Source organism: Schistocerca piceifrons, chromosome 4 (genome assembly GCF_021461385.2).
Source record: "Schistocerca piceifrons isolate TAMUIC-IGC-003096 chromosome 4, iqSchPice1.1, whole genome shotgun sequence".
In the NCBI taxonomy this organism is placed as follows: domain Eukaryota; kingdom Metazoa; phylum Arthropoda; class Insecta; order Orthoptera; family Acrididae; genus Schistocerca; species Schistocerca piceifrons.
Window position 1 is genome coordinate 753,321,658 of NC_060141.1, and position 26,882 is coordinate 753,348,539.

Consider the following 26,882-nt stretch of genomic DNA (forward strand, 5'->3'; position numbering starts at 1 on the left):
AAATAAACTGATTTCATCCACAAATAAAGTGTTTCTAAAGAGTCCTGCTAGCATAAAGATCTACGAAGAAAAACTATCAAATGTGCCTTTATCTCCCGAACCAGTGGTAACTCGTTGGAGTATGTGGGCCAAAGCTGTGTCGATTTACAATGAACATTTCGAGGCTATTACATGGATAGTAAAGGACTGACAGTACAGAGGCTTCGGCAGTGCAAGGATGCTTTTAATGATTCCGGTATTAAAAAATATATTGCTGTACTACCACTCATTTTTCCTATATACCTACTAGTATTCAAAAGCTTGAAACTCAGTTTGCCGTTGAATGAATCTATTGAGTTAATGAATAAAATTAGTCTAGTGAACACCTCATTGCCATAAGTATTTCCAAGAAAACTCGAAGAAAAGCTTGAAAACATTTTAAACAATAACCCACGCTATGAACTCTTGTGCCAAATTGATAGTTTTATTAATGGGACAGGTGAACTTTTATCATAAACAATAAGTGCCAACATAGTACCCAAATTCAAATATTGCCGTGTTACCTCAGTTAATGTAGAATTGTCCTTTTCTGCTTATAAAAATGTTTTGAGTGACCGATGACAATCTTACTACCGAACATTTGGAATAGTACTTAGTCGTTTATGTTTACAATAGTAGAAAAATGTAAAATAAATTGTAAATGATACTTTGGTACAATAGTATTAATTAAAAGTTAATTCTGTTCAAAAAATTCATGATTGTGTGCTGTTTGTTAAATAAAATATTACGGATCTTTTCAGCGTGCGATATTTCTGGAAATTGGTTATGTACATATCGACTGTTTTTCGGCAACTCATTCACATCGCATCCGCTTGTTACCAACAGAAATAGCAAAGAAGGGACAATTACACGGTATGAGTCCCCATTTTCCAAATTTTTAGATAATAATCCCAGAAAGGTTACCTCCCTAACCTGTAGCAGAAAGTATTCGGAAAATATCAGCGTTCTAAATGCACCAATTTTTTGCATGGCCGGCTCTCTTCCTTGAAATAGATATGCACAGGCTCGACTTTGAGATATTTATTTATTTATATCCCATAAATCCAACACTGCGAGGCTTCGCATGGATGTAGGACGTGTCAGAATTATTACAAATAATACAAAAGGAATACATAAAAGTACCTCTTGCAAGAAGATATCTGTTATAAGACAAAATACACATTAATAGGTATAGAAAAAATTACATTAAAAATATGGTAGGTCTTAATAGCTAAATGAAAGAGACAGTAATGTTAACAGTGATTGTGATTATTGTAATGCACAATAGCATATCACATTAGTAAATGAAAAAATCAATGACAGTTAACTCTACTGAAATATTCTTCTACCGAATAGAAGGAATTATCTAATGAATACTGTTTGAGCTGTTGTCTAAATTTGGGAAGCTCGTGGATAAATAATTTCAGTGATGGTGGAAGAGCATTGAACACCTTGCAGCTCATGTAATGGACTCCTTTTTGTACAGTAGTAAGGTTTTTTGATTCGTAATGGAGGTCAATCTTCCTCCTGGTATTGTGGGTATGGTATGAATCATTGGTTTTCTATGATTGTCCATTTTTACCAGTGCAACATAACAAGAGGTAGATATATTGGCATGCTGTTGTCAGTATCCCTAATTTTCTGAAAAGGGTCCTACAAGAGTGTCTAGGCTGGACTCCGCTCATTATATTAATAACTCTCTTTTGGGCAATGAATATTTTTTTGGATAGCGGCTGATTACCCCAGAAAAGTATGCCATACAGCAATAATGTATGGAAATAACTAAAATAAGCAGTTTTTGTGGTGTCTCGGTCACATACAGTGGAAATAATACGAACAGCGGATGTTGCTGAGCTGAGTTTTTTGTGGGGGTGCAAAATATGTTCAAACCATTTTAGACTGTTGCCAATGTGTAGACCTAGAAATTTGGTTGACTCAGCTTGTAGTAACTCGCTACCATTCAATGTAATACAACTTTTTTCCTTACTTGGAAATGCACAAACTGGGTCTTATTAACATTTAGTGATAACCCGTTATTTGCAAACCAATTACATACTTCAATAAAGACAATATTGGCTGATTCCTCAAGATTGAGGTTGGGAGTTTTGTTGATGAGGGTAGAGGTGTCATCAGCAAAAAGAGTAAAGTGAGTTTTAAAGCTAGTATGCAAGGGAAGGTCATTGATAAAGATGAGGAAGAGAAGGGTGCCAAGTACAGAACCCTGAGGAACACCACAGCCAATAGAGCCCCAGCTAGATGACACAAAGTACCCTTCAGAGTCGTTCAACATGACCTTCTGCTTTCTTCCAGCTAGGTAGGATTTAATCCATGAGCCAACTGAGCTACTTATACCATAATATTCAGCCTTTGCTAAGAGGATTTAATGATTAACACTATCAAAGGCCTTAGAAAGGTCACAGAAGATACCAACAGGAGATAATTTATTATTAAAAGACTCTAAGATTTGATGGGTGAAGGAAAAAAAGCTTGTTCTGTTGATACACCCTGCTGAAATCTGAACTGGCTACTGTTTAATACCTTATAATGCATGAGGCGTTCAATACGTCTTTTCTGAACCAATTTCTCAAAAATTTTGGAACAGGTTGTTAAAAGGGAGATAGGCCAATAGTTGTTAACATCGGCTTTATCGCCTTTTTCAAAGAGAGGTTTGACAATAGCATACTTTAGTCTCTCAGGAACAATCCTTTGCTGGATGGATTCATTGCACGCAGTAACTGCCATCTATTTTTATTATTTGATCTTGTATATTTCAACACTTTCAATGCATTATTAAGCATTTTTCATGTATATTAAGGTTTTTTGTGGTGGATATAATCCAATCATTAGTAATGAATTGTAATGTATTATACGCTGGCACACAGCTACAACCGGGAGGGTCGCTTTTTTCTCTTTTTGCTAAGGTATTCATGCCTGACATAGTTGCCTCCATAAATAGCAAGATCTTAAGAAACTTTTATTAAGGACGCCCAGAGATATTGCTTTCTCCACAAAGATGTGTGGAGTATAAGGTGCTGTATAGCTAAAATTTTTAACTGTGGTGCGAATAACACAGCTTGAAAATGCTAGAGGGGAGGAAATTAGATAACAGCTAAACGTGAAATAAAGTTATTATTTCAAAAATAAAAACAGCCTAGATGGGGAAATGACCTTCCTCAAGAAATTTCCTCTTCCACCTCTTTTTCCGGTCCCATATACGTATACCCCCATGGTGCGTGCCCCGCCCATGCCTTCAGTTGGATTTGGCACTAGGCCCGAAAGACTCAGTCCCTCCTGAGGCCCTCCGCTGCCACTTTCTTTCCATCCTTGCCGCATTTCCTGGCTCTGCTGTAGCCTATTTCGATGGTTGCTGGTCAAGTTGGTTATTCTTTTACTCTTGGGGAACAATCTGAACAATGCTCATTGCTGGATGGCTGCAGTGTTTTCACGCCCTAGAGTATATCCGCTCCTGCTCAGGTGAGTCCTTCGTTATCTGTAGTGACTCCTGAGCGGTTTATGAGCTATCGGCCAGTGTTTTCCTTGCTCTCATCTGGAGATGGCTATCCAGTGGTCCATCCATACTCTTGCCCATTGCGGCCGCTCCATGGTTTTTGTGTGGACTCCGGGTCATGACGGCATCCTGGATAATGAACGTGTCACTCTTTCAGCAAAAAGTCCTTGGAACTTGGAGTGATGAACCACTTTGAACTGTGCTCAGGCAGACGTTTGCGCTGCCTGATACTGTCCATGCATTTTTAACAGATGACACTGCAATGGCAGGCTTAGTTTCGAGTTTTATTTGAGCAGGGGGTTTTTATCACTCTATCTGTGGGTTTGTCTCTTTTTTTTGTGTTGAGTCTGGCCTTTGGCCTATGGTTTTAGATTGGGGTTTTTAGTGTGTCTCTTAGTGGTTGGGTGTTCCTTTTTTTGTTTCCATGGTCGGCCAACCACTGTAACACTCTGTGTGCTTTTAATTCCTCTTTTCTGGTCTGTCTTTCTTGTTCTGTGTCGTCCCATGTTATCTCCATTGCTTGTTCTTTTGCCTTTTGGGTGTTTCAAGTTTGTGGAAAAAGGGACTGCTGGCCTTTGTAGTCTGGTCCCTTCAACCCCCACAAACCAACCAACCTCAAGAAATTTATGCTGACGGTTGACCGATGTATACAAAAGTACTTTAGTAAATACATATCTGGGCAATGAGCTTCAAATCCTGTAGGCATAGAGGGCAAGAGGCTATTTAAAATCTGACACCTCCCCTCACACTGCTCCTTGGATACATTTCTGTGGACCACCTCACCATGAGGCAGCCTGTACAGCTTTTGAATGCAAACATTACCAACGACTATATGGTTAATGGTCAGTATTCAGGGATCTGACATTAATGATCATTCGAAATAAAATGGTCTGGTAAGCTTATGCCTTAAGAGCTATGAGCACATGTTCATCTTAGATTTTGTGAAACAAATCTCTTGATTCGTACTTTTTGCAAACAATATTAGGTTTATAAAAAAAAATCTCTTTAGAAAGAAACTGGAGAGACCGTAAATGGTGTATTCCTAAAATTATAAAGTGCTTCTCAGAAAATGGGCTCTCTCTATAAAAAATGGAAAGGGGGAGGGAGAGAAAGAGAGAGAGAGAGAGAGAGAGAGAGAGAGAGAGAGAGAGAGAGAGAGAGAGAGATTCTGGTCTTATGCGAAGGCTGATAATGGCATCAAAGTCTAGACAATCAGGACTGACATAGGAACTGAAATTGAGGGCAGCAAACCAAAAGCAGAAATGCTGAATTCCATATTCAAACATTTCTTTTCTAAGGAAGATACATATAAACTGCTCCAGTTTACTTTTATTTTATTTACTGATATGCCTTTTTCTAGCTGCAATCTAGATTGTAGCAAGCAAAAGATGTTTCATTTATACAACGAATGTTTATATAGTCTTTGGGAAAAATGCCACACCAGTAAATTTACATCAGTGTTATTCTCATAGCAATGTGAAGAAGCAGTGCAAGCAGAGGTGAGGGTGTGACACCATCAACAAAGTCAAACATTCTACGGTGACGATATCAGCAAACTGGTCTCTCACTGGGAGTAATATGTTTGTTACCTCAGTGACTATGTTGAGTAATAAATGTGTAGACATGAATAATAAAGATGTAGAATGTTAATACTCTTTGTTTTATTTGACCCTGTGATGCATACCTTCCACTATTATGGATAGCTAATAATGGTTGCTTCTTTGACATTTTCAATCAGTCCCGAGGCTGCCATTGGACACAGTCCACTGCATTAGGCACCCCATATTCATGTTGTACACTGCAAGCAATTGATGCCTCATGATTGATTGAAAGCTCCAGAGAAGTAACTGTTAAAAGCTGCCCACTGCAGTGAAAATCATGCACCACAGTGTTTCACAGCTTTTCGAATTTTCATATGAAAAATTTGGAGCATTGCTTTTAAACATGCCTTCTTATTAACAAAAGTATGATTGTATGGATTATAAAACAAATTTTGTGATAGGATAGGGAATTTTGTTGAGAGGGAGAATACAGCATGTTATTTTGAATGTAGTTATTGACAGAACTCAACTGTGGCCCCGGGGAAGTGTGTTGGAACCCTTGCTGTTCATGTTGTATAGTAATGTCCTGGTGGACAATATTAATATTAACTTAAATTTTTCACAGTTGATGCAATTATCTGTAACAAAGTACAGTCTGGAATAATTTGCTGAAATATTCAACCAGTTAAATTTTCAAAGTGGTATAAAGCTTAGCAATTTGTTTTAAATGTACAGAAGTGTACAATTATGCAAACCACAAAAGAGAAAAAGGTGTAGTGTCGTATGATTACAATATCCATGATCAACAGTTAGTATCAGTCAACTCCTAGAAATGCCAAGGTATAGCAGTTTGTAGGGATATGAAATGGAATGATCAATATAACGGTAAGGAAAAACACACACACACACACACACACACACACACACACACACACACACACACCTGCAGTCCAGGCAACTGAAACCACACTGCCTGAGACTGCAGGTGTGTTCGTGCAAGTGCGTGTCTATTGTTGACAAAGGGCATTGGCTGAAAGCTTTAAATGTGAAAATCTTTTTGTCTATCTGTGACTCAGCATCTCCGCTATATGGTGAGTAGCAATTTTCCTTCTGATACTAATGTTTAATTCCATCCTGGATTTTCCAAATGGAATGATCAAATAGATGCGACCATAGCTAAGTCAGGTAGCAGTCTCTTGTCCATTGGCAATCAGTCTTTAAAGAGACTGCTTACAAATCACTTGCATCTCCCATCTCAGAATATTGCTCAAGTGTGTGGGTCCCATACCAAATATGACTAACAGGCAATAGTGAACATATACTGAAAAGATTAACACAAAGGATAACAAGTTTGTTTGACTCCCTGAAGAGCATCACAGAGATACCTGCATTGGTGTATGCTTCAAGATAGGCACCAATTATCTTGTAAAATTCTACTTGCAACTTTCAAGGGACCATGAGGACAAAATTATATTAATTACTGCACTCAGAGGTATTTAAGTAATCATTCTACCAGCACTCAATATGTGTGTAGAAAAAGAAGAAAACCCAACATGTGATACAGTGCTGAATATACCCTGCTATGCATTTCACAATGGTTTGCATAGTATGTTTGTAGATGTAGGTGTAAATGCACTGCTTATTAGAGGCAAGTCAGTAGCCTCTTAATGCATCTTTGAGGGCATCTAATAAATGTTAATACATTGGGATGAGACTGGAACTCAAAACAGGGTGCTTCAACATATTGAAATGAAGTTTTTGAAGAATTTGAATTGTGTAGGAAAAAGTATGTGAACTCACAGGGTCGTGTGGTAAAAAGAACAACACCAATAATTTGGTTCCATTTGCTGCTTCAGTGTCTGTAACATGCACTGTGACCACTGATTCCTTTTGTAGGTAATGTTCCAGGATTGTCACTTGAAAGTTTTGAAAAACTGAGAGCATCACGAATACTGCAGATGTTGACTCTTGACTGTCTTTTTATCTGAAGACTCCAAATGTATCCATTCCATGCTTTGGCATGCACTGTAGGAATGAAAGTGTTGATTACTTGTTTCATCTGGAGTGATTATTCACTTTGCTTTCATCATGATGTGGTCTAGTAGGTGCTGACAGATTTTCAGTCAGTTGCTTTCAGTGTTCACACAATTACTTTGGCATGCATCTTTCAGACTTTATGAAATTTGAGAATGTTGCACATTATTTCACATGCTAAAGCATGATTTTACATATGGTTTTTGACTTCATGATTAGTCACCTGTCAGTTACTCAGAATGAAAGCATGAACTTTCTCATTGTTGGCATCAGTAGTGGGTGGATGGATGTTCTGGTTTCCTGTCCTACACAGTGATGCAACAGCTTTTGAACTGTTAAATCCACTGGTAGCACTTCATCATGGTAAAACATTGTCTTCGTACTGCTCTGAAAATCATCTATGGATTCCTGCCCCTGGTACACCTTCAGTGTCCAGAAAATGGGTTACAAGATGCCGTTCTTCTGCATTGCAATGGAGGGTGGTGTAGCAATGTGTACTTTACATCAATGCAGAGTAGATTGACTTGATAATACTGAAATCTGGCATTTGCAAATAGATTGGTTCTGTGTAGTAACAGAAAATCATACTAAATCATACTCCAAACATACAAATACATATTGAGTTACTCTCGTAGAAAGAGCATTGAGTGTAAATTAGTACAATGCCTGAATTCATAGATTCTAAGTAGGCATTTGACTCAGTATCATGAAGGCTGTACTAACAGCCCTTGACAACCAGGCAGTGCCCCCCCAGGGGATCCACAACTCTTTTGTGGATACGTGCGTAGCGAGCACGGGGCCCCGAGCTAATGTGGCCTTCCTTCCTTTCCGGGCTGCATACCTTCCCTTTCCGCATCCTTCCCCATCCCCTGTCTTCACTCCCCCCCTCACCTCTGGCTCTTTCCTTCACTTTCTCCCCCTCTGGGAGTATGGTTTGCGCCTACGTCCGGAGACGGACGCTTGTAAATGTACCGCATTCTTCTTCTTCCTTGCTTGTATGTCTTCTTCCTTCCTTTGTCCTTCTCCTTTCCTTACCTCTTCTCTTTACCCTTTTCTCCGCTGCGGCGTTTGAGACCCCCTCTTCTTTCCTTTCCCTTTCTCTTTCTTCCTCCCTGTGCGTGTCTGAAGGCCGACCCACGCACTTCCATGCGTAGCCGGTGACGGGGTAACGCGTAATTCCCCGCACCGGGTAGACAGGTAGGACACGTACGTACCCCCTGGTAAAGGCCAGGCCCAGGGAGGGGTGATTACCCGAGCTGATACCTTCCGAAAGTGCCGATTGGTCCCTCCGTCCGTTTGTCGGGAGGTGTGACCTGAGGTGTGAACAATCACCTAAGGCGGGTGTGCCCTCGGTGAGGGCCCCCACAAGGGAGGAGCGCGCCATCGGAGACGCCGGTAATCATGGGGGATTCTTCCGCAATGGTTTCCTCACCTTCCACGATGTCTGCTCACAAACGTAAGTTCACTGAGTCTCAGCCACAGACGGTTCTTCCATCGTTGCCACAGTTCCTTGTTGTTTCTCGGTCTGACGAAGGTCACGACTTTTCCACGGTCAACCCTTTCATTATTCAGAAAGGTGTCGACGCAATTGCGGGTCCTGTAAAGTCTTGTTCCAGATTACGGAATGGTACCCTGTTATTAGAAACACACAGTGCCCTCCAGGCTCAAAAATTGCTGCGTACTTCTCTGCTCCACACCTTCCCTGTCCGGGTGGAACCGCACCGTACCTTAAATTCCTCGCGTGGAGTCGTTTATACACGCTCCCTCGATGGATTGTCTGACGAAGAAATTCAGCACTACCTGTCTGACCAGGGCGTCACCGCTGTTCGTCGGGTTATGAAAAGGGTTGACTCGAACATCATTCCAACCCGCACTGTCTTCTTGACATTTGACAAAGTTCAACTCCCATCAAAAATCAAAGCAGGCTATGAGATAATTTCCGTTCGCCCTTATGTCCCAAACCCTACGCGTTGCTATCGATGTCAGCGGTTCAATCACACCAGCCAGTCCTGTTCCAATCCGGCCAAATGTGTTACGTGTGGCAAGGATGCCCATGAGGGTGCTTGTCCACCTCCATCCCCACACTGCATCAACTGTATGGGTGACCACGCTGCTTCCTCTCGAGATTGCCCCGTTTTTAAGGATGAAAAGCTCATCCAGGAAATAAGAGTGAAGGAAAAGGTGTCGACCTTTGCTGCTCGAAAGTTACTCGCCAGTCGACAGCCCACCGTGCCTCAGAAAGGAAAATACAGCACTGTCCTTGCTTCTCCTCGGCCAACAAAGGAGGCGGCCACGCAGACTTGCGACCTCACATTTAGTACCACGGTCGTCAGATCAGCCAGCGCAAAGATCGCCCGTTCAACCTCACCACTTTCGCCTGCCCACTCTATGGCTCACCCTTCGTCGGGTTCTGCTAAATCTCGAGCCCAAAAGTCAGACGCCAAGTCTTCGAAAAAAGAGCATTCTCGTGAAGAGTTTTTACGTACTGCAACTTCACAACCATCGGTTCCTCCTTCATCTAAACATCATACCTCCAAGAAGGCTACGAAGAAATACAGTTCCTCTCCTTCTCCGCCAAGGCGTGTCCCAACTACAGCACCACCTGGCGGAAATCGCCCTCGGCCATCTTCCGTGTCGCCGAGGCGCACTGCTGGTGGCCGGTCAACTGGCCGATCGTTGGTGGCAGGAGCTGCTCCTGACCAACCTATGGATCAGGATCTTCTGCCTTCGACTGAATGCCATTCCATGCTGTCGGTCGCAAGCTCTGAGCAGTCGTTGAGTTGACAGCACCCTTGGTCACGTTTCTCCATTTTCTGTTCACCCTATGTCCATTATCCACTGGAATATCCGCGGCATTCGCGCCAATCGGGATGAATTGTCGATCCTCTTACGATCCTACTCGCCGGTCATCTTCTGTCTTCAGGAAACAAAGCTGCGTCCCCATGACCGCTTTGTTCTCCCTCATTTTCAGTCCGTCCGATATGACCTCCCCTCTGTTGAAGGCACTCCAGCCCATGGAGGACTCATGATTCTGCTCCATGATACTCTCCATTATCACCCAATCCCCTTCAACAGTTCCTTCCAAGCTGTCGCCGCCCGTCTTTCCCTTTCTGGATACACGTTCTCTCTATGTACGGTATACATTCCATCGTCTACACCACTGGCACGAGCTGATCTCCTTCATCTTCTTGATCAGCTTCCACCCCCCTATTTGCTGGTTGGGGACTTCAATGCCCACCACCCGCTTTGGGGACCTCCACATCCTTGTCCACGTGGCTCACTATTGCTAGACGTCTTCCACCAAGCGGATCTAGTCTGCCTCAACACTGGGGTCCCCACGTTTTTGTCTGCCTCCACGGCAAATTTATCTCATTTGGACCTTGCGGTCGGTACTGTTCCGCTAGCCCGGCGCTTCGAATGGTTCGCCCTTGATGATACACACTCGAGTGACCACTTTCCATGTGTCCTTCGACTGCAGCCTCAACTGCCATATCTGCGCTCGCGACGCTGGAAGTTTGCCCAAGCCGATTGGACACTTTTTTCGTCTCTAGCGACATTCGATGACCGTCGCTTTCCCAGCGTCGACGATGAGGTCACACATTTTACCGACGTTATTCTCACAGCTGCGGAACGTTCAATACCACGCACCTCCGAATTGCCCCGGCGCCCCCCAGTTCCTTGGTGGAACGAGGCATGCCGTGACGCAATACGTGAGCGGCGACATGCTCTTCGCATTTTCCGTCACCATCCAACTTTGGCCAACTGTATCCGATATAAGCAGCTCCGTGCGCGATGCCGTCGCGTCATCCGCGATAGCCAGAAGGCAAGCTGGCAATTCTTTATTAGCTCATTTAACACCTTCACTCCCTCCTCGGCAGTTTGGAGTCGGCTTCGACGGTTCTCAGGCGCGCCTAGTTTCTCCCCGGTCTCTGGGCTCACTGTCGCGCATGATACCTTAGTGGACCCCGTCGCAATTTCTAACTCATTGGGTCAGCACTTTGCTGAGATTTCGAGCTCTTCAAATTACCCGCCAGCGTTTCTCCCGAAGAAACGTGCAGCGGAAGTGCGGCATCTTGCTTTCTCCTCTCAAAATCGCGAAAGCTACAATACTGTTTTCTCCATGCGCGAACTCCAACATGCACTCTCTTCTTCTCGCTCCTCCGCCCCGGGACCGGATGGTATCCATGTCCAAATGTTGCTGCATTTATCAACCCATAGCCTGCACTACCTCCTTCGCCTTTATAATCGAATTTGGACCGACAGTACCTTTCCCAGGCGATGGCGGGAAGCTATTGTCGTTCCCGTTCCGAAACCTGGAAAGGACAAACATCTCCCCTCTAGCTATCGCCCCATTTCTCTCACGAGTAGTGTCTGTAAGGTTTTGGAGCGTATGGTGAATTACCGTTTAGCTTGGTGGCTGGAATCCCGCAGTCTTTTAACACCAGCCCAATGCGGATTCCGACAACATCGTTCTGCCGTTGACCATCTTGTTGCTCTCTCCACTTATATCATGACCAATTTCCTCCGGAAACGCCAAACGGTAGCAATATTTTTTGATCTGGAGAGAGCATACGATACCTGTTGGAGGACAGGCATCCTCTGCACACTGTTCTCTTGGGGCTTTCGAGGCCGGCTGCCCCTTTTTCTTCGCGAATTTATGGCAGAGCGCACATTTAGGGTGCGGGTGAACACTACTCTATCCCGTATTTTCTCCCAAGAAAACGGGGTACCCCAGGGCTCCGTGCTGAGTGTTGTACTGTTTGCCATTGCCATTAATCCAATTATGGATTGTCTCCTTCCTGATGTCTCGGGCTCCCTCTTTGTGGACGATTTTGCGATCTACTACAGCTCTCAACGGACCAGCCTTCTTGAAAGACGTCTTCAAGGATGTCTCGATCGCCTCCACTCGTGGAGCATCGAAACCGGCTTCCGTTTCTCACCCAGTAAGACCGTTTGTGTTAATTTTTGGCGACGTAAGGAGTTTCTTCCGCCCTCCTTACATCTAGGTCCTGTCAACCTTCCGTTCTCCGACGTCGCTAAATTCTTGGGTCTTATGTTTGACAGAAAATTGTGCTGGTCCTCCCACATTTCCTATCTTTCGGCTCGCTGTCTGCGTTCCCTTAACACCCTCCGTGTCCTGAATGGCACCTCTTGGGGAGCGGACCGAGTGGTCCTTCTCCGCCTCTATCGCGCCTTAGTGCGCTCGAAATTGGATTATGGAAGCATAGTCTACTCCTCTGCTCGGCCGTCTATTCTTCGGCGTCTCGACTCTATCCACCACCGTGGATTACGGTTAGTGTCTGGAGCTTTTTACACCAGCCCTGTGGAAAGCCTTTATGCTGAGACTGCTGAACCTCCGCTATCCAATCGGCGGGCAGTCCTTCTGAGTCGTTATGCTAGCCATTTGTCTTCCATGCCTGCTAATCCAGCCCATGACCTTTTTTTCGACGCCTCCCTTGATGTCGGGTATGCAGGCCGCTCCTCCTCCCTACTACCCCCGGGAGTCCGCTTCCGTCAACTGCTCCATTCTCTTTCCTTCCGCTTTCCTAAAACCTTCTTGACAACTTGGGGTACAGCACCGCCTTGGCTCCGTCCCCGGATCGACTTGCTCAGAGACCTATGTCAATTTCCCAAGGATGGTACCCCTACACTTGTTTACCGTCGGGCATTTGCTGCTCTATGTGCACACATGACGGAAGCCACATTTATTTACATCGATGGCTCGAAAACATCGTTAGGTGTAGGGAGTGCCTATATTGTTGGCGACACCCCAAATCACTTTCGGCTTCCCGACCAGTGTTCGGTTTATACTGCGGAGCTTTACGCTATTCTCCAGGCTGTCCACTACATCCGCCGCCATCAGCGGATACAGTACGTAATCTGCTCAGATTCTCTCAGCTCTCTCCTAAGTCTCCAAGCTCTTTATCCTGTGCACCCTCTGGTCCACCGGATTCAGGACTGTCTGCGCTTGCTCCACCTGGGGGGCGTCTCAGTGGCGTTCCTCTGGCTCCCAGGACACGCTGGTATCTGTGGAAATGAGGCGGCCGATATAGCGGCCAAGGCTGCAGTCTCTCTTCCTCAGCCAGCTATTCAGTCTCTTGCGTTTACCGATCTACGGAGCGGTTTATGTCGCCAAGTTGCTCATTTATGGCATGCGCATTGGTCAACACTTCCCCATAATAAATTGCGGGAAGTGAAAGCCCTTCCTTGCGCATGGACCTCTTCCTCCCGATCGCGTCGTCGGGAGGAGGTAATTTTAGCTAGACTCCGGATAGGGCACTGTCTTTTTAGTCATCGACATCTTTTAAGCGGTGATCCTCCCCCACTCTGTCCCCACTGCTCTCAGCCGTGGACGGTCAGACACCTTTTAATTGAATGCCCCTATTTTAATCCGTTACGCTCCCGTCTACAGCTATCGCCTGATCTATCGTCGATTTTAGCAGATGACACGCACTCAGCTGACCGCGTTCTACAGTTTATTAGTGACAGTGAAATGACGTCAGTCATTTGAACCCTTTTTTTTGGGGACAACCAACCCCTTTCTATAGTGGATTTTTAAGCATTCCTTCTGCCTTTAGTTTCTCAAATTTTATGACTTTGTTCCCATTGCTGCTGATTTTAAATTTCGTTTTTTTCCTGTTTTCTACGTCACGGGCTGGGCGCTAATGACCATAGAAGTTTTGCGCCCTAAAACCACAAAAAAAAAAAAAAAAAAAAAAAAAAAAAAAAAAAAAAAAAAAACAGGCAGTGATTCAACATTTGCCTATATACTGAAGAATATACACATCAGTGATACTATTTCTGTTAGGTTTCATCAGGATAATATGGAATTCAGAACTGAAGGAGTCTGGCAAGGAGAACCTCCTTCATGAACTTTGATTGTTACAAACAACAGTTCAACTGAAATTATAATTTCTTTTTTTAAATCTGCAACAAATAACATTAAGGATTAAATGTATTGGGAAGTGATTGTAAGAATTTCAAGATCGTTAAAGAGGCTGTTGCAAGATAAGCAGTTATCTGCTTTATACGGTACTAGAGAACCCGACAGTGCTTCACAATTGCTAAATATGTATTGGAATTGAATATATGTCCTAATCTGGGGTGGTGTTGGGAATTGTGCCAGGATGCAAATTTTGGTTACCGAGTGAGGTGGAGCAGTGGGTAGCACACTGGACATGCATTCAGGAGGATGACGGTTCAAACCTGCATCTGGCCATCCTGATTTAGGTTTTCAATGATTTCCCTAAATCGCATCAGGTAAATGCTGGGACGGTTCCTTTGACAGGGCATGGCTAATTTCCTTCCCCATCCTTCCCTAATCTGAGCTTGTGCTCCATCTCAAATGACCTAGTTGTCAACAGGACGTTAAACACTAATCTCCTCCTCCACATTTTTTTGGGGTAAGTGGTATACAGTGTATGGGAATGACCTCTCCAGCTGCTACAACTGTGGGAGGATAATAGCTTCAATGACATTACTTCTCATAGTTTTAATCTGCAAATGGATGCCACTACAAGGTTTGAGATGGCATAGCAGTATTAGAGGAATGCTGACCTTAAGCCTCAAACTCTGTGGTGGAAGCCCAGCTGCAGTCAGTGAATTCAGAAATTCTTGTGGATATTGAACTGCATCTTCGATGGGTGACTACAGCATCGATTGATTGGTATTCCCTATGTAATCCTATACTTTTCCAAAATAATGTTATTTCAGATGCAGAAATGTTTCAGGGTTTTAAGATTACTCTTTCATAAATCCTGTAGTATGTCTTCTATAAAAGATCATTGACATTAAGATAGATTAGAAATTAGAGGATCAGTTGTTGGCACAATGTTATTATGCTCATGTTGTATTATTCCACTTTCAGCCCTGAGTAATTTTAGTGGGAACTGAATATTATCACCTTCTAGGTGTGCTCTCACATTAATTCAGCGATACTAAGAATAGAATAGATTGCTACTCATCAAAAAGAAGAGATATTGAGTCACAGACAGGCACAAAGAAAAGACTGTTACACATGTAGCTATCGGCCGAAGCCTTCCTCAGCAAAGAAAACATACATACAGACACACGTTCATACAGGAAGCCTGCCGCCGCACTCCAGATTGCTGTTCATGTGACAGTCACATTCCGCTCGGAGCTGCCGATGGTGATGTCTGAGTGTGCATGAGGTGTGTTTGCATGTGTGAATGAGTGTTTTCTTTGCTGAGGAAGGCTTTGGTCGGTAGCTACATGTTAACAGGCTTTTCTTTGTGCCTGTCTACAACTCAATGGGTTATCTTTATGGTGAGTAGCAATCTGTCTTACTCCTAATACTGTTATTATTGCAACCTGGAGTTCTCACGTTAATTCTAAATTCAAATTAATAACAGATGCCCATGTAGACGGTGATGTAATACAGGCTTTGCTAATGTCAACCCTTGTTCCTTTATGTTTTACTGACAACATTTGCCAAAAATCACCAAAAGATAAAAAACTTCTACTTTGAAGGAACTACTTCTTGTCCAAAAGCTTAAATGTCTTTTTTTGTTGTTTGTGACTCTGTGTTGAGTAGATTTACCCTTTTCATGTTGTTGTTATTCCATCCTGGACCTTCCATTATTTCAGTCTGAAAACAGATCACTACCTATTGATACCTGGGTTCCTGCTCCTGATAAGACCGCACAGCCTGTTGTGCTCGTAACATACCATTCTTGGTACCACATTTTAGTTTATTGTCCCGGGTGATCAAAAAGTCAGTATAAATTTAAAAACTGAATAAATCACGAAATAATGTAGATAGAGAGGTACAAATTGACACACACGCTTAGAATGACGGGGGGGTTTTATTAGAACCAAAAAAATACAAAAGTTCAAAAAATGTCCGACAGATGGCGCTTCATCTGATCAGAACAGCAATAATTAGCATAACAAAGTAAGACAAAGCAAAGATAATGATCTTTACAGGAAATGCTCAATATGTCCACCATCAATAGCTGTAGTTGAGGAATAATGTTGTGAACAGCACTGTAAAGCATGTCCGGAGCTATGGTGAGGCATTGGCGTCTCATGTTGTCTTTCAGCATCTCTAGAGATGTCGGTTGATCACAGTACACTTGCGACTTCAGGTAACCCCAAAGCCAATAATCGCACGGACTGAGGTTTGGGGACCTGAGAGGCCAAGCATGACGAAAATGGCGGCTGAGCACACGATCATCACCAAACAACACGCACAGCAAGAGATCTTTCACGCGTCTTATCAATATGAGGTTGAGTGCCATCCTGCATAAACATCGTACGTTCCAGCAGGTGTTTATCAGCCAGGCTGGGGATGATGCGATTCTGTAACATATCGGCATACCTCTCACCCATCACGGTAGCAGTTGCAGAACCAGAATCACGCATTTCCTCGAAGAAAAAAGGCCCGATAACGGTAGATATGGTAAATCCAACCCATACTGTGACTTGCTCATCATGCTATGGAGTTTCCACGACAGTTCTAGGATTTTCGGTAGCCCAAATTCTGCAGTTGTGGGTGTTGACAGACCCTCGGAGCGTGAAATGAGCTTCGTCGGTCCACAACACGTTACTCAACTAATCATCATCTTCTGCCATCTTTTGAAACGCCCACACCGCAAATGCCCTCCGCTTCCGTAAATCACCAGGTAACAGTTCATGATGCCGATGGATTTTGTACGGATAGCATCGTAGGGTACGCCTAAGTGCCAACCAAACAGTAGTGTATGGAATGCCGGTGCAACGTGCGACTGCACGAGCACTGACTTCCCCTTGCATAGACGAACCCGCTACAGTCTCCATTTCTTCCTGAACTGTCTCAGCAGCATTACGCCTTGTGCTCAGTCGGCCACTACGGGGTCTATCGTCTAAACAACCCGTGGCTTCGAACTTCGAAATCATTCTTGCCACAGCTGCATTTGTCAATGGACCTTTACCCATTCGAATCCCCTTCCTATCCCGATAGGATTGTAACGCTGAACTAGCACATTCCCCATTCTGATAATACAGCTTGACTAAAAGTGCCTTTTCAGGTAAAGTCAACATGCTGCGACTGCTGGCGCATCTGATTCCCTCTCTCATTACAGTCCCTTTTATACACGATTGTCATGCGCAGTCACTGACGTTTTGCTGTCCAGTGCCATCTGTCAGACTTTTTTTTTGTTCTTATAAAACCCCATGTCATTCCAAGCATTTGTGTCAATTTTTACCCCTCTATCTACATTATTCTGTGGTTTATTAAGTTTTCAAATTTATACTGACTTTTTGATCACCTAGTACTTTGTTTGCATATGAGTGCATCCCTTCAATGAGCTAAGCTCATGGCCCCCGTTAGGTGATGGTGGGATGATTACAGCATTAGTTTGAAATTTTGTTTGATTTCAGGGCTTCACTCTGAATTGTGAGCATAAGTGTTAGCATATATCAGAGTTGCTACTTCTTTCCCACTTTTTATATCAATGGCAAGCATGGCAAATATTGTGAAATAAAGTTTTAAGTATCCTTATTTTACAGTAAATAATTGAGAAATATTTTAGCTCATGACCATTTCATTTTTATGAAATTTAAAGTAGTGCAATGCTCATGCAAAGGTTTTGTTATATTTGAGTAGCTAGACCTTTGCCATTTTTAATACCAATGTTTTGCCAACCTCATCTGAGCTGCTGTTTATTTTTGGACTTCGCAGACATATTTTAACTCAGACTATAATTGATATTGCCTTACAGCATAGATACTCCTCAGTGTGAACGAGAATAATTAATGACTCCGGAAAAATGTTTTAAGAATAGTTTACAAGAGATGACCCCGGGATGAAATTTATAATGAACCAAATGCTGACTTGAAATTTAATCTACTCCATGGAATCTTAATATCATTATTTGACAATAGCTTTCTGCATAAGCTAATTGGAGAGGATATTAATCAGCCATGTAAAAAAATAATGTATCACTAGAGGAATTAAACTTTTGAAATGAAAAGGAAAATGTATTTATTGAACAAGTAAAGATTCTGCAGTAGTTGCACACTAGAAAAACTACTCAGTATTATCAATAACAGTTATTAAAAAATCAAGGATCGTGCAGATTGTCAGAAATCAGTACCAGTAACTCCAACAACAGATTTAAGCTTATATGGAATGAAATAAAACAAGAGACAAAAGAACTGGCCACAGTAAAGAATAACATCACTATTGATTTAATGGAAGAGTATAAATGATGAGGTAGCAGATCTATTTAATAATCATTTCTTAAGTGTAGTAGAAAATATAGGGATGAACAGTTCAAGAGAAAAATCAAAGCTTTGTGTTGAAAAAGCAACTTGCACAAAATTAAATCAAATGAACGTCTCACCATCTTCTCTTTCTGAAATGAAGAAAATTTCATATTATTTTAATAATAAAAGCTCATCTTTGGATTTGATGGTGTTTCCAACTGGGCACTAAAAACTTTTCTCAGGGCATTTTTCCAGAGAGATGAAATATGCCATTGTTAAACCCCTTCATAGGAAATGTGATAGAGATGACAATAACTATGACCTGGATTCACTACTGATATTTTTCAAAATTTTTGAAATGATGATGTACACTAAAATAGTATCCCACCTGAACAATAACAACAATTATATTGTCAGTAAATAAGTTAGGATTTCAAAAGTGTTTCTCAATTGAGAATGCCATTTACACGTTCAAGCCAAATTTTACAAGCATTAAATAACAAAATACCACCATCTGGTATTTTCAGTGACCCATCTAAGTCATCTGACTGTGTGCATCAAAATATCCTCCTAGATAAATTGAGGTTTTACAGAATTTATTGTATAGCCAACCAATATGTCTAATAAAAAGCATGCAGAAAATTGTACCTAATAATTCACCAGTAAGAAGGGGAGATTCTTCTGACTGGAGTGAAATCACACTTGTGATAAGTATAATACTTGATGAGGAAACAATACCCTCGGTGGAAACTTCCAAATTTTTAGGCGTCTGTATTGACAAGAATTTAAAATGGGGGGGGAAAAATATTTGGAACTCCTAAAATAAGTTAGTTCCCAAATTAGAATGTAACAATACGAGAGAAGGAAAGTTGCTACTCACCATACAGCGGAGATGCTGAGCCGTGATAGGCACAATAAATAAAAAAATTCACACAATCATAGCTTTCAGCCATAGACCTTTGTCAGCAGTACACACACACACACACACACACACACACACACACACACACACACACACAGTCTGAGAGAGCTGAAACTACACGCGCACACACACACACACACACACACACACACACACACACACACACACACACACACCTGCAGTCTCAGAGAGCTGAAACTACACTGCGAGCAGCAGTTAGTTCCCAAATTTGCACTTAGAATAATGGCAAATCTTGGTAGAGACAAATCAGTAAGCTGATGTATTCTGTTTGTTGTCATTCAGTAGTGTCATATGGAATAATGTTCAGGGGTAACTCATCTTTAAGAAAAAGGAGCTGTAAGAATATATTTTGTACTCACTTGTAGAAGTCTGTTTAAGGATGTAAGTGTTGGCTTCCATGACCATTGTCACTGTCAATAAAATTGTTAACAGAATCTTCCATCAGTTCTTGGTATAACAATATTATAAGAAATGAAAAGCACCAGTTTGCTTTTGTTCTACAGTATACTGTAGAATAAAAGCAAACTGATGCTTTTCATTTGTCAATAAAATTGTTCTTGGTGTGTCACTGCATTATCAGTATGTAAAATTCTTGAATGTTTCTGCCACTGTTGCAGATGCCCGTCCTGAGGGTGTTGTGCTGACTGCTGAATGAGGAAACTTAAGTTCTTGTATACTAGAGGAAAAAGCTGTTTTTTGTAGTCTCCTAGAGTATTGAGGATGAGGCGTTTTAGAACATCCTTTATTGGTGTTTGCTTTATTTCATATCATTGGTGGACAGCTACATCCTTTATTGGCATTTGCTGTGTTTCTTGCCATTTGCGGAAATAGACAAATGAGGTACAGCTGGAGGTTGTGGCATAGTGCTGTTTACTTGCAGCCCATTGCTGGCTCAGGCATGCGGCCCTGTGTGCCTAGGGCCTCTGTAGTTTTCCATGCACCTGTAGGGGTTGCTTTGCGAATGCTGTCATTGTGTAGTGCTTTTACTGCTGGTAGCCTAGATGAAATGACATGAAATGAAATGTCATGTGGCGAGGGCCTCCTTGGCGGGTAGACTTGATCGCCTGGTGCAAGCCTTTAGAGGTGACGCCACTTCGGAGACTTGCGCGTCGATGATGATGGTGACAACACAAACACCCAGTCCCTGAGTGGAGAAAATCTCCAACACAGCCAAGAATCGAACCCGGGCCCCCGACATGAGACACCAGTGCCCTGTCCACTCAGCAACAGTGGCGTACTGTAGCCAAGATGCTGGAATTCCATACTTCTCTTCTCTATTCATGTTGGTGGGTCACTTTTCTATCACCTCTCTAATCTTCTTCCTCATAGTAAATGGCTCTTACATCAGTATGCAGGCTTCTGAAACTATACTGTTTTGTCATCTCATCCTGCTGTTCCAGCACCACTGCCTTGGTGTGTTGTCTCAGACAAATATATCTTTCATGCCCAGCTATCTGTGTGCCAGTTCGTAACCCCATCTCACGTGCATACAGTAATCCACTCATGCAGCCAATTTCGTAGACTGCTGCAATATTTAGTGCACTGTCTGCGTCTTTTATTGAGGCAAAAACGTATTTTATTTTGTTGCTGCATTGGAAAATTGGTGCAATACCTTCTCGACGGAGAATTTTGACCACCTGTTCAGTGATCCCTTGCATTTATGTTAACAGGGCAATGCTTTGTACTTCCTGCTTTTCTCTGTTACCTTCATTCTTTGCCACCATAATTTTATCTATCATCTTCATCTCATACCCACTGGCTGCAAAGAAAGACCGAAGGTTTTGTAATTCCATCTTCAGATGTTCTTCACTACTGATCCTCTAGGACCTCTCGGTTAAAGTGTGGATGCCTGGTTTCTTTTGTGTAGGATGATGATGGAAGGAGGCGTGCAGGTATCTGTCCATGCTGGTGGATCTCTCTATTCTCCATGGCCAAGTTTATCATCAGGCTTTCATTAAACTCCCACAGCAACTAAAGGCAGCACCCATATCCTTCTATCTCCATAGTAAATTGGATTTTGCTGCACATTGGCTGGTGTTTGTAGGTAAGGTGGGGTAACCAATTATGTGCAACAAACTGATAATATTTAAAGAAGCCCACATAATGGCGAAAAAACCTTGAGGAGGAATATTAGAGGTGTGACAAAATAGCTAAGTTACTCACCAACATGAAGAGCAAAGACAGCATCATCTTGGGAGCCAGCTGTAACAGCACTACGGGATGACAATGTTCACAAAGCAACCCTCACAGCCATGCAGGAGACCACAGCAGCCATGGGTGTACAGGGTACTGGCACACCTCAGCCAGCACCAGGCAGCTAGTAAAAAGCGCTGAATCACAACTGCCACCCGTATCTCAATCGCCTGTTTCCACCAATGGCAACAAATAAAGCAAACACCAGTAAAGGATGTCATGTTACACCAATAAAGGATATCTGTTTACACACCAATTATGTGAAATAAATCAAACAGCAATAAAGGATTTCTAAGATCCCTCATCCTCAATACCCCATCAGATTACAAAAACAACTTCCTCCTCTAGTATACAAGAACTTATGTTTTTCTCGATGTGCAGAACTGAATATTAACAGTGTCACACCTCCAGATATGTGGAACTGAATATCTTCTGTCTTGAGAGAGTGAGGGGGGGGGAGGGGGGGGGGGGAGAGAGAGAGAGAGAGAGAGAGAGAGAGAGAGAGAGACATTAACACTACAATTTTATTGACATCTATTTAAGGGGTTAGGCATTGTTTCTATTATATTATGATAAGGATAAATTGCTACTCACCAGTATTTTGACTACTATATTATAATAAGGATGTAGGAAAAGATAGATTGTTACTTACCATAAGGAAGACATGTTAAGTTGCAGACAGGCACAATTAAAAGACACTTACACAAAGCTGTGGGCAACAGCCTTCATTAGCAAAAGAGAAATGCACACATTTGTGCGCGCAAGCAAGTACGCCTCAACCACTCATGACCACCAGCTCTGGCAGCTTAGACCAGACTGCATATTCTTAAAATATTTTATGAGAGTTGTCTGAAAAGTATCTCCATTTTCATGTCACTTTGCCAGTAGCCCACCTACTATTAATCACATCTAATTAATGATTCAAAAAATTTAAATATCCACTACAAATATTGTGTATCATAATACAATGACTGCAAGTTGAACTGCTGAAACCTTTGATCTCACCTCTTGCTCTGGAATCCTAGATATTTGTAACACTTTTAGGGATCTGATGTTTCAGTGTGTGATTGCTCAGTTTTTGATGTGTTTGATCTCCAAAGAAATAATATTTTTGATGCAGGAAATATGTACATTCCAAAGGCCAAATGAACTGAAAAAAGTGATTTCTTCATTCTTGTGCTGGTGCATCACATTACCTGATGCAGCAATATAGAATACTTTTTTTGGCACTAAATGTAACTAGATTTATGCAGACTTTCTGTTGATAAATATCACAATATTTTGGCTGTGTATGTATTGTAATTATTTTAGTAAATGGCTGGTTTCATTAAATTTTATTGTCTTTTGCAGGATCGTTGTTGTTTCCTCTACACTGCATGAAAAAGGAAACATAGAATTTGATAACTTGGATGGTAAAAAATGGTCCCGAGGTAAAAGCCGAATGAATCCTGGCTACAATAATTCAAAGCTTGCAAATGTATTGTTTTGCACAGAATTGGCTGAGAAATTGAAAGGCACTGGTGTAAATGTGTACACCCTGTGTCCAGGGCTTGTGTACACAGGGCTATTCCGAAGTACTCCTATAAAATGGTTCCATTACATATTGTTTGCACCAGTGGCTTTTTTCTTCATGAGGACCCCAACTAAAGTAAGTACCGTCAAGAAATTACATGAAAAATCCAATGGGATACAAAAAGGTATGAGACAAAATTATTTAATCTTTTTCTGCCTAATTTTATTTGTAGGGTGCACAAACAATTTTACATTGTGCCACATCTGAGGAATTGGAAAATGAATCGGGACATATGTATCGTGACTGCAAGCTATACAGATCCAAGAAGAGTGTAGAGCCATCTGTTTCTAAAAAGCTGTGGGAAGTTAGTGAGCAGCTTGTGGGCTTGAAGACGGATTAGCAGCTTTGAATATTTAGTGTACACAGGCTGTCTGTGTGTTCTATGTAGAACAAGAACTGTTTTGCCACATTTTCCAGAATTGTGGCTATCTTTACAAAGATAAATGCCAACTGCTATCAGAAGCAAATAAAGCAAGTCAAATGTATCCAGCTGAATGGACATATATATTAAATAGGCAAATTGTAAGAGTTCACGTACTTTCAGTAATTGTAATATTCTTAAAACGTAAAATGTGTTTTGTTCATCTCATAATGCCCTGTTTTCATATCATTTGACTTGTTAACAGGCTCAAGAATAAAAATGATTTTGTATATTTTTCAAATAATATTACAACATAATTAGTGAATTGCCATTAATAATTTTCACAAATTAGGAATGAATATGAAGTTTTCAAGACCACCATTTAACAGAAGGTATCTTCAATATTTATTGATGGAAGTGGGATACAACATCTACATGAAAGAATACAAACAGGAAATAGCAGTTGTCACAACACACTTCCTCCCCATTGTGTATAACAGTATTTTGGTACCTTCTACTTATCATATACCCTGTTTCACTGGAGGATTTATCAGAAAAGATTTGACTTTTTGGTTGAATATAAACGCAGATAACTGTGACAGTCACTTACGAAATTTACCTCATTTCTATGAAATGGTTTTGATGAGGTATGTAGACGTTTACACATTCAACAGTACGAAACAGGATAGATCGCTACTCACCATACAGAGGAGGCGCTGAGAGGCAGATGTGCATGTGCGCACGCGCGCGCGCGCGCGCGCGCGCGCGCGCGCCCACACACACACACACACACACACACACACACACACACACACACACACACACACACACACACAGCTATGGCAATTGTCATCTCAGTGTACGGAGGCTGTGGGGAATGGCAATCTTAGCTGGAGTGAGCAGAGGCGGTAACGTAAGAGGCATGGGGTACAGAAGGGAAAGGATAGCAGAGCAAGTCGGGGGAAAGATGCTGTAGTGCTGACTGTGGGTGTGCAGGGATGTTATGGGGACAGGATGGTTGGAGTATTGGGAGGTGGGGCGGCAACACCGGGGGGGGGGGGGGGGTGGTGTTGGTAGACTGATTAAAGAGCAAAACAGAGAAAGGGAATGGAAGGGGAGGAGGATAAGCATCTGTGAAGCTGGAATGGGAACAGGGAAGGGGATAAGGAAGGTGGAGGACAGGGGATTATGCCATGTGCCAGACATTTGCCTAAAGGGATCGGCAACTTCTTGGACACAGAAGCATTACAGGGTTCCATATGTACAAGGCTTTGCCTGCCAGAACTGCGTCTATTGCAACAAGGATAACAGGTAGGAGGAGAAGTGCTCCCAGAGGTCCTCCGTACCAGAGACCTATTTCTTCCACTGTATCATGTGTGAGGAAATGAATTGGCATGAATTCCTCCATTTCCCAGCTATATAGGGCAGTTCCCTCCCCCAAAGCTCTGGGCCAATTATGTACCAGTTCTTAGCAGCCCATCAGTCAGAGCCTCATCAGAAGCCACCGCAACTGTACCTACAACTTTCCAGCGATATCTCAAGATCTACCTGTCGGCCAACTATGCCAAACACTCAACCTCTTTCATTAGGGATTATCAGTGGCATAGTCTTCACATTGCACTACATTTATTCCCTGTGTGATTCAGTTAGTGTTCCTGTTAGTGTCTGAGAAGTTGTATTATTTTTTATTGGAAGAGTTTCTCCTTTGTTATTAAATCATTCTACTGTTGTCATAATAAAACCTAGTTCTTGTTTATCTGTCCTATTAGTGGTTATCAAGCACACCCATTTCAAAGATATAGCTGACTAACATTGGTTGAGGCCAGGCGGCTTTTGGGAACAAAGGATATATGGAGGGAGAGTTTCCACTTGCACAGTTCAGAAAAGCATACCATGTTGGGCAGCTCGCTCAAAAATTGGGTGGCCCAGTTGTCTGCTAGTGGTGGCCATTCATCTGCACAGACAGCTTGTTAGTGATTGTGCCCATGTAGAATGCCACGCAGTGGCCAAAGCTAATTTGGTAGATCACATGGCTGCTTTCACAGGTAGTCCTGCCTTTGGTGGGGTAGGGGATGCCTGTGACAGGACTGGAGTAGGTGCTAATTGGAAGATGTATGGAACAGTCTTACATCCCAGTACTTTAGAGGGGTATGAGCTGTGGAGCAAGGGTTTGGGAGCAAAAGTGATTAGAGATGGACAAGGATTTTGCAAAGGTTGGTTGGATGGCAAAGTACTGTTGCCAATGGAGTGGGATGGGAGGGAAAATAGTTTGAAGGATGACCGCTAACAAGCTGTCTGTATGAATGACCACTGCCAAATATTGGCAAAGACATCACTCAACCACCCAGCTATCAAGCATGCCATTCATCAAGGTGTTTTTAACTTCAGAGAATGCTGCACAGCTCATGCCATCTGGATTTTCATCTCCAAAACCATCCTTTTTGGGATGACTGCAGCAGTAGGCCATTGGAGTAAGTCAAACGCGGATGCGCGCATTCAGCTGCGCTGTTCACTGTTACCAATTCTGTCAGACAATAGTGACAACAGCTGATACGGTCCCGATTTCCTTAAATTCTTACTTTACATAAGAAGGCAGTTCACGTTTCTGCATGAGAATGTTAAGTAAGAATAACTGAACTGTGAACTCGCCATGTACTGCATTAATCTAGTAAAGGAGACACACCTTATAGTTGGAACAGGTGCTGGAAATTGCATGATTAGCTGAAATCTTGTCCTCAAAGCTGTTGCTGGCATGTGTATCATCATTTGCTTCACCAAGATCAAAAATAATGTTTTCCATATCCACAATTCCTTCTCTCTCCCAAGCATCTTCAATGATTTTTTTCATATGTAGAACTGCAGATTGCCACATATCTGGTGTAACTTCATTCAAAACTTGATGAAGCAATTTTAACAGTTTTCTTTGTGAGAAAAGTGGATGCATGTTATTTCTTGCTACATTTCCTTTCACTTGAGCCTAAATAATCTCAATTGCGTTTTACTTGCAATGGTATGGTGGCAAATGAATAACTTTGTGACCAGCAGCTCTAAGACATTGTCAACTGGGTATGCAAGAGTTTGTGGCTTTTTAAGCTTAACAAGCTGAAGCAGCTCTGCCTTTTACATTTCAGCTGTGCAAGGGACATTATGTCGCTGCAACCAACTTAACAAATTGTCTTTTCTATTTGACATAGTCAGTGTTTCATCCACCTGAGTAGAATGATAAGGTGCATTATCTATCATTATAACAGACTCGGGAGGAATATTTGGAAGGAGTTTATCCTGAAACCATGAGATATAACTCGCTGCATTTATTTCTTCATGGAAATCTCCCAACTTCTTCGAAGCAGAAGCCCACAAAGCACCATTTATGAATCTTGCACTTGTTCCAGTGTGGCAAACACTTAATCTGCCGCCTTTCTCGGTTGGCTGTCATAGAACTGAAGAACTCATGTTGTCAGTCCAAATGTGTGAAACACTGTGATTTGTATTTATCCAAGTCT

At 42.3% G+C, this 26,882-nt stretch overlaps 1 protein-coding gene across 1 annotated transcript in view; it reads left to right on the top strand.

Annotated features, from left to right (window-relative positions):
- The window catches only part of LOC124796356 (retinol dehydrogenase 11-like), a 50,179-nt gene extending 26,628 nt beyond the window's left edge, over nt 1-23,551 (top strand). Inside the window, exons 3-4 of the mRNA XM_047260509.1 lie at nt 22,796-23,093; nt 23,191-23,551. Coding sequence (XP_047116465.1) covers nt 22,796-23,093; nt 23,191-23,358 — 466 coding nt within the window. The 3' untranslated portion in view covers nt 23,359-23,551. The remainder of the gene's footprint in view (nt 1-22,795; nt 23,094-23,190) is intronic.
- The last annotated feature ends 3,331 nt before the right edge of the window (nt 23,552-26,882 follow it).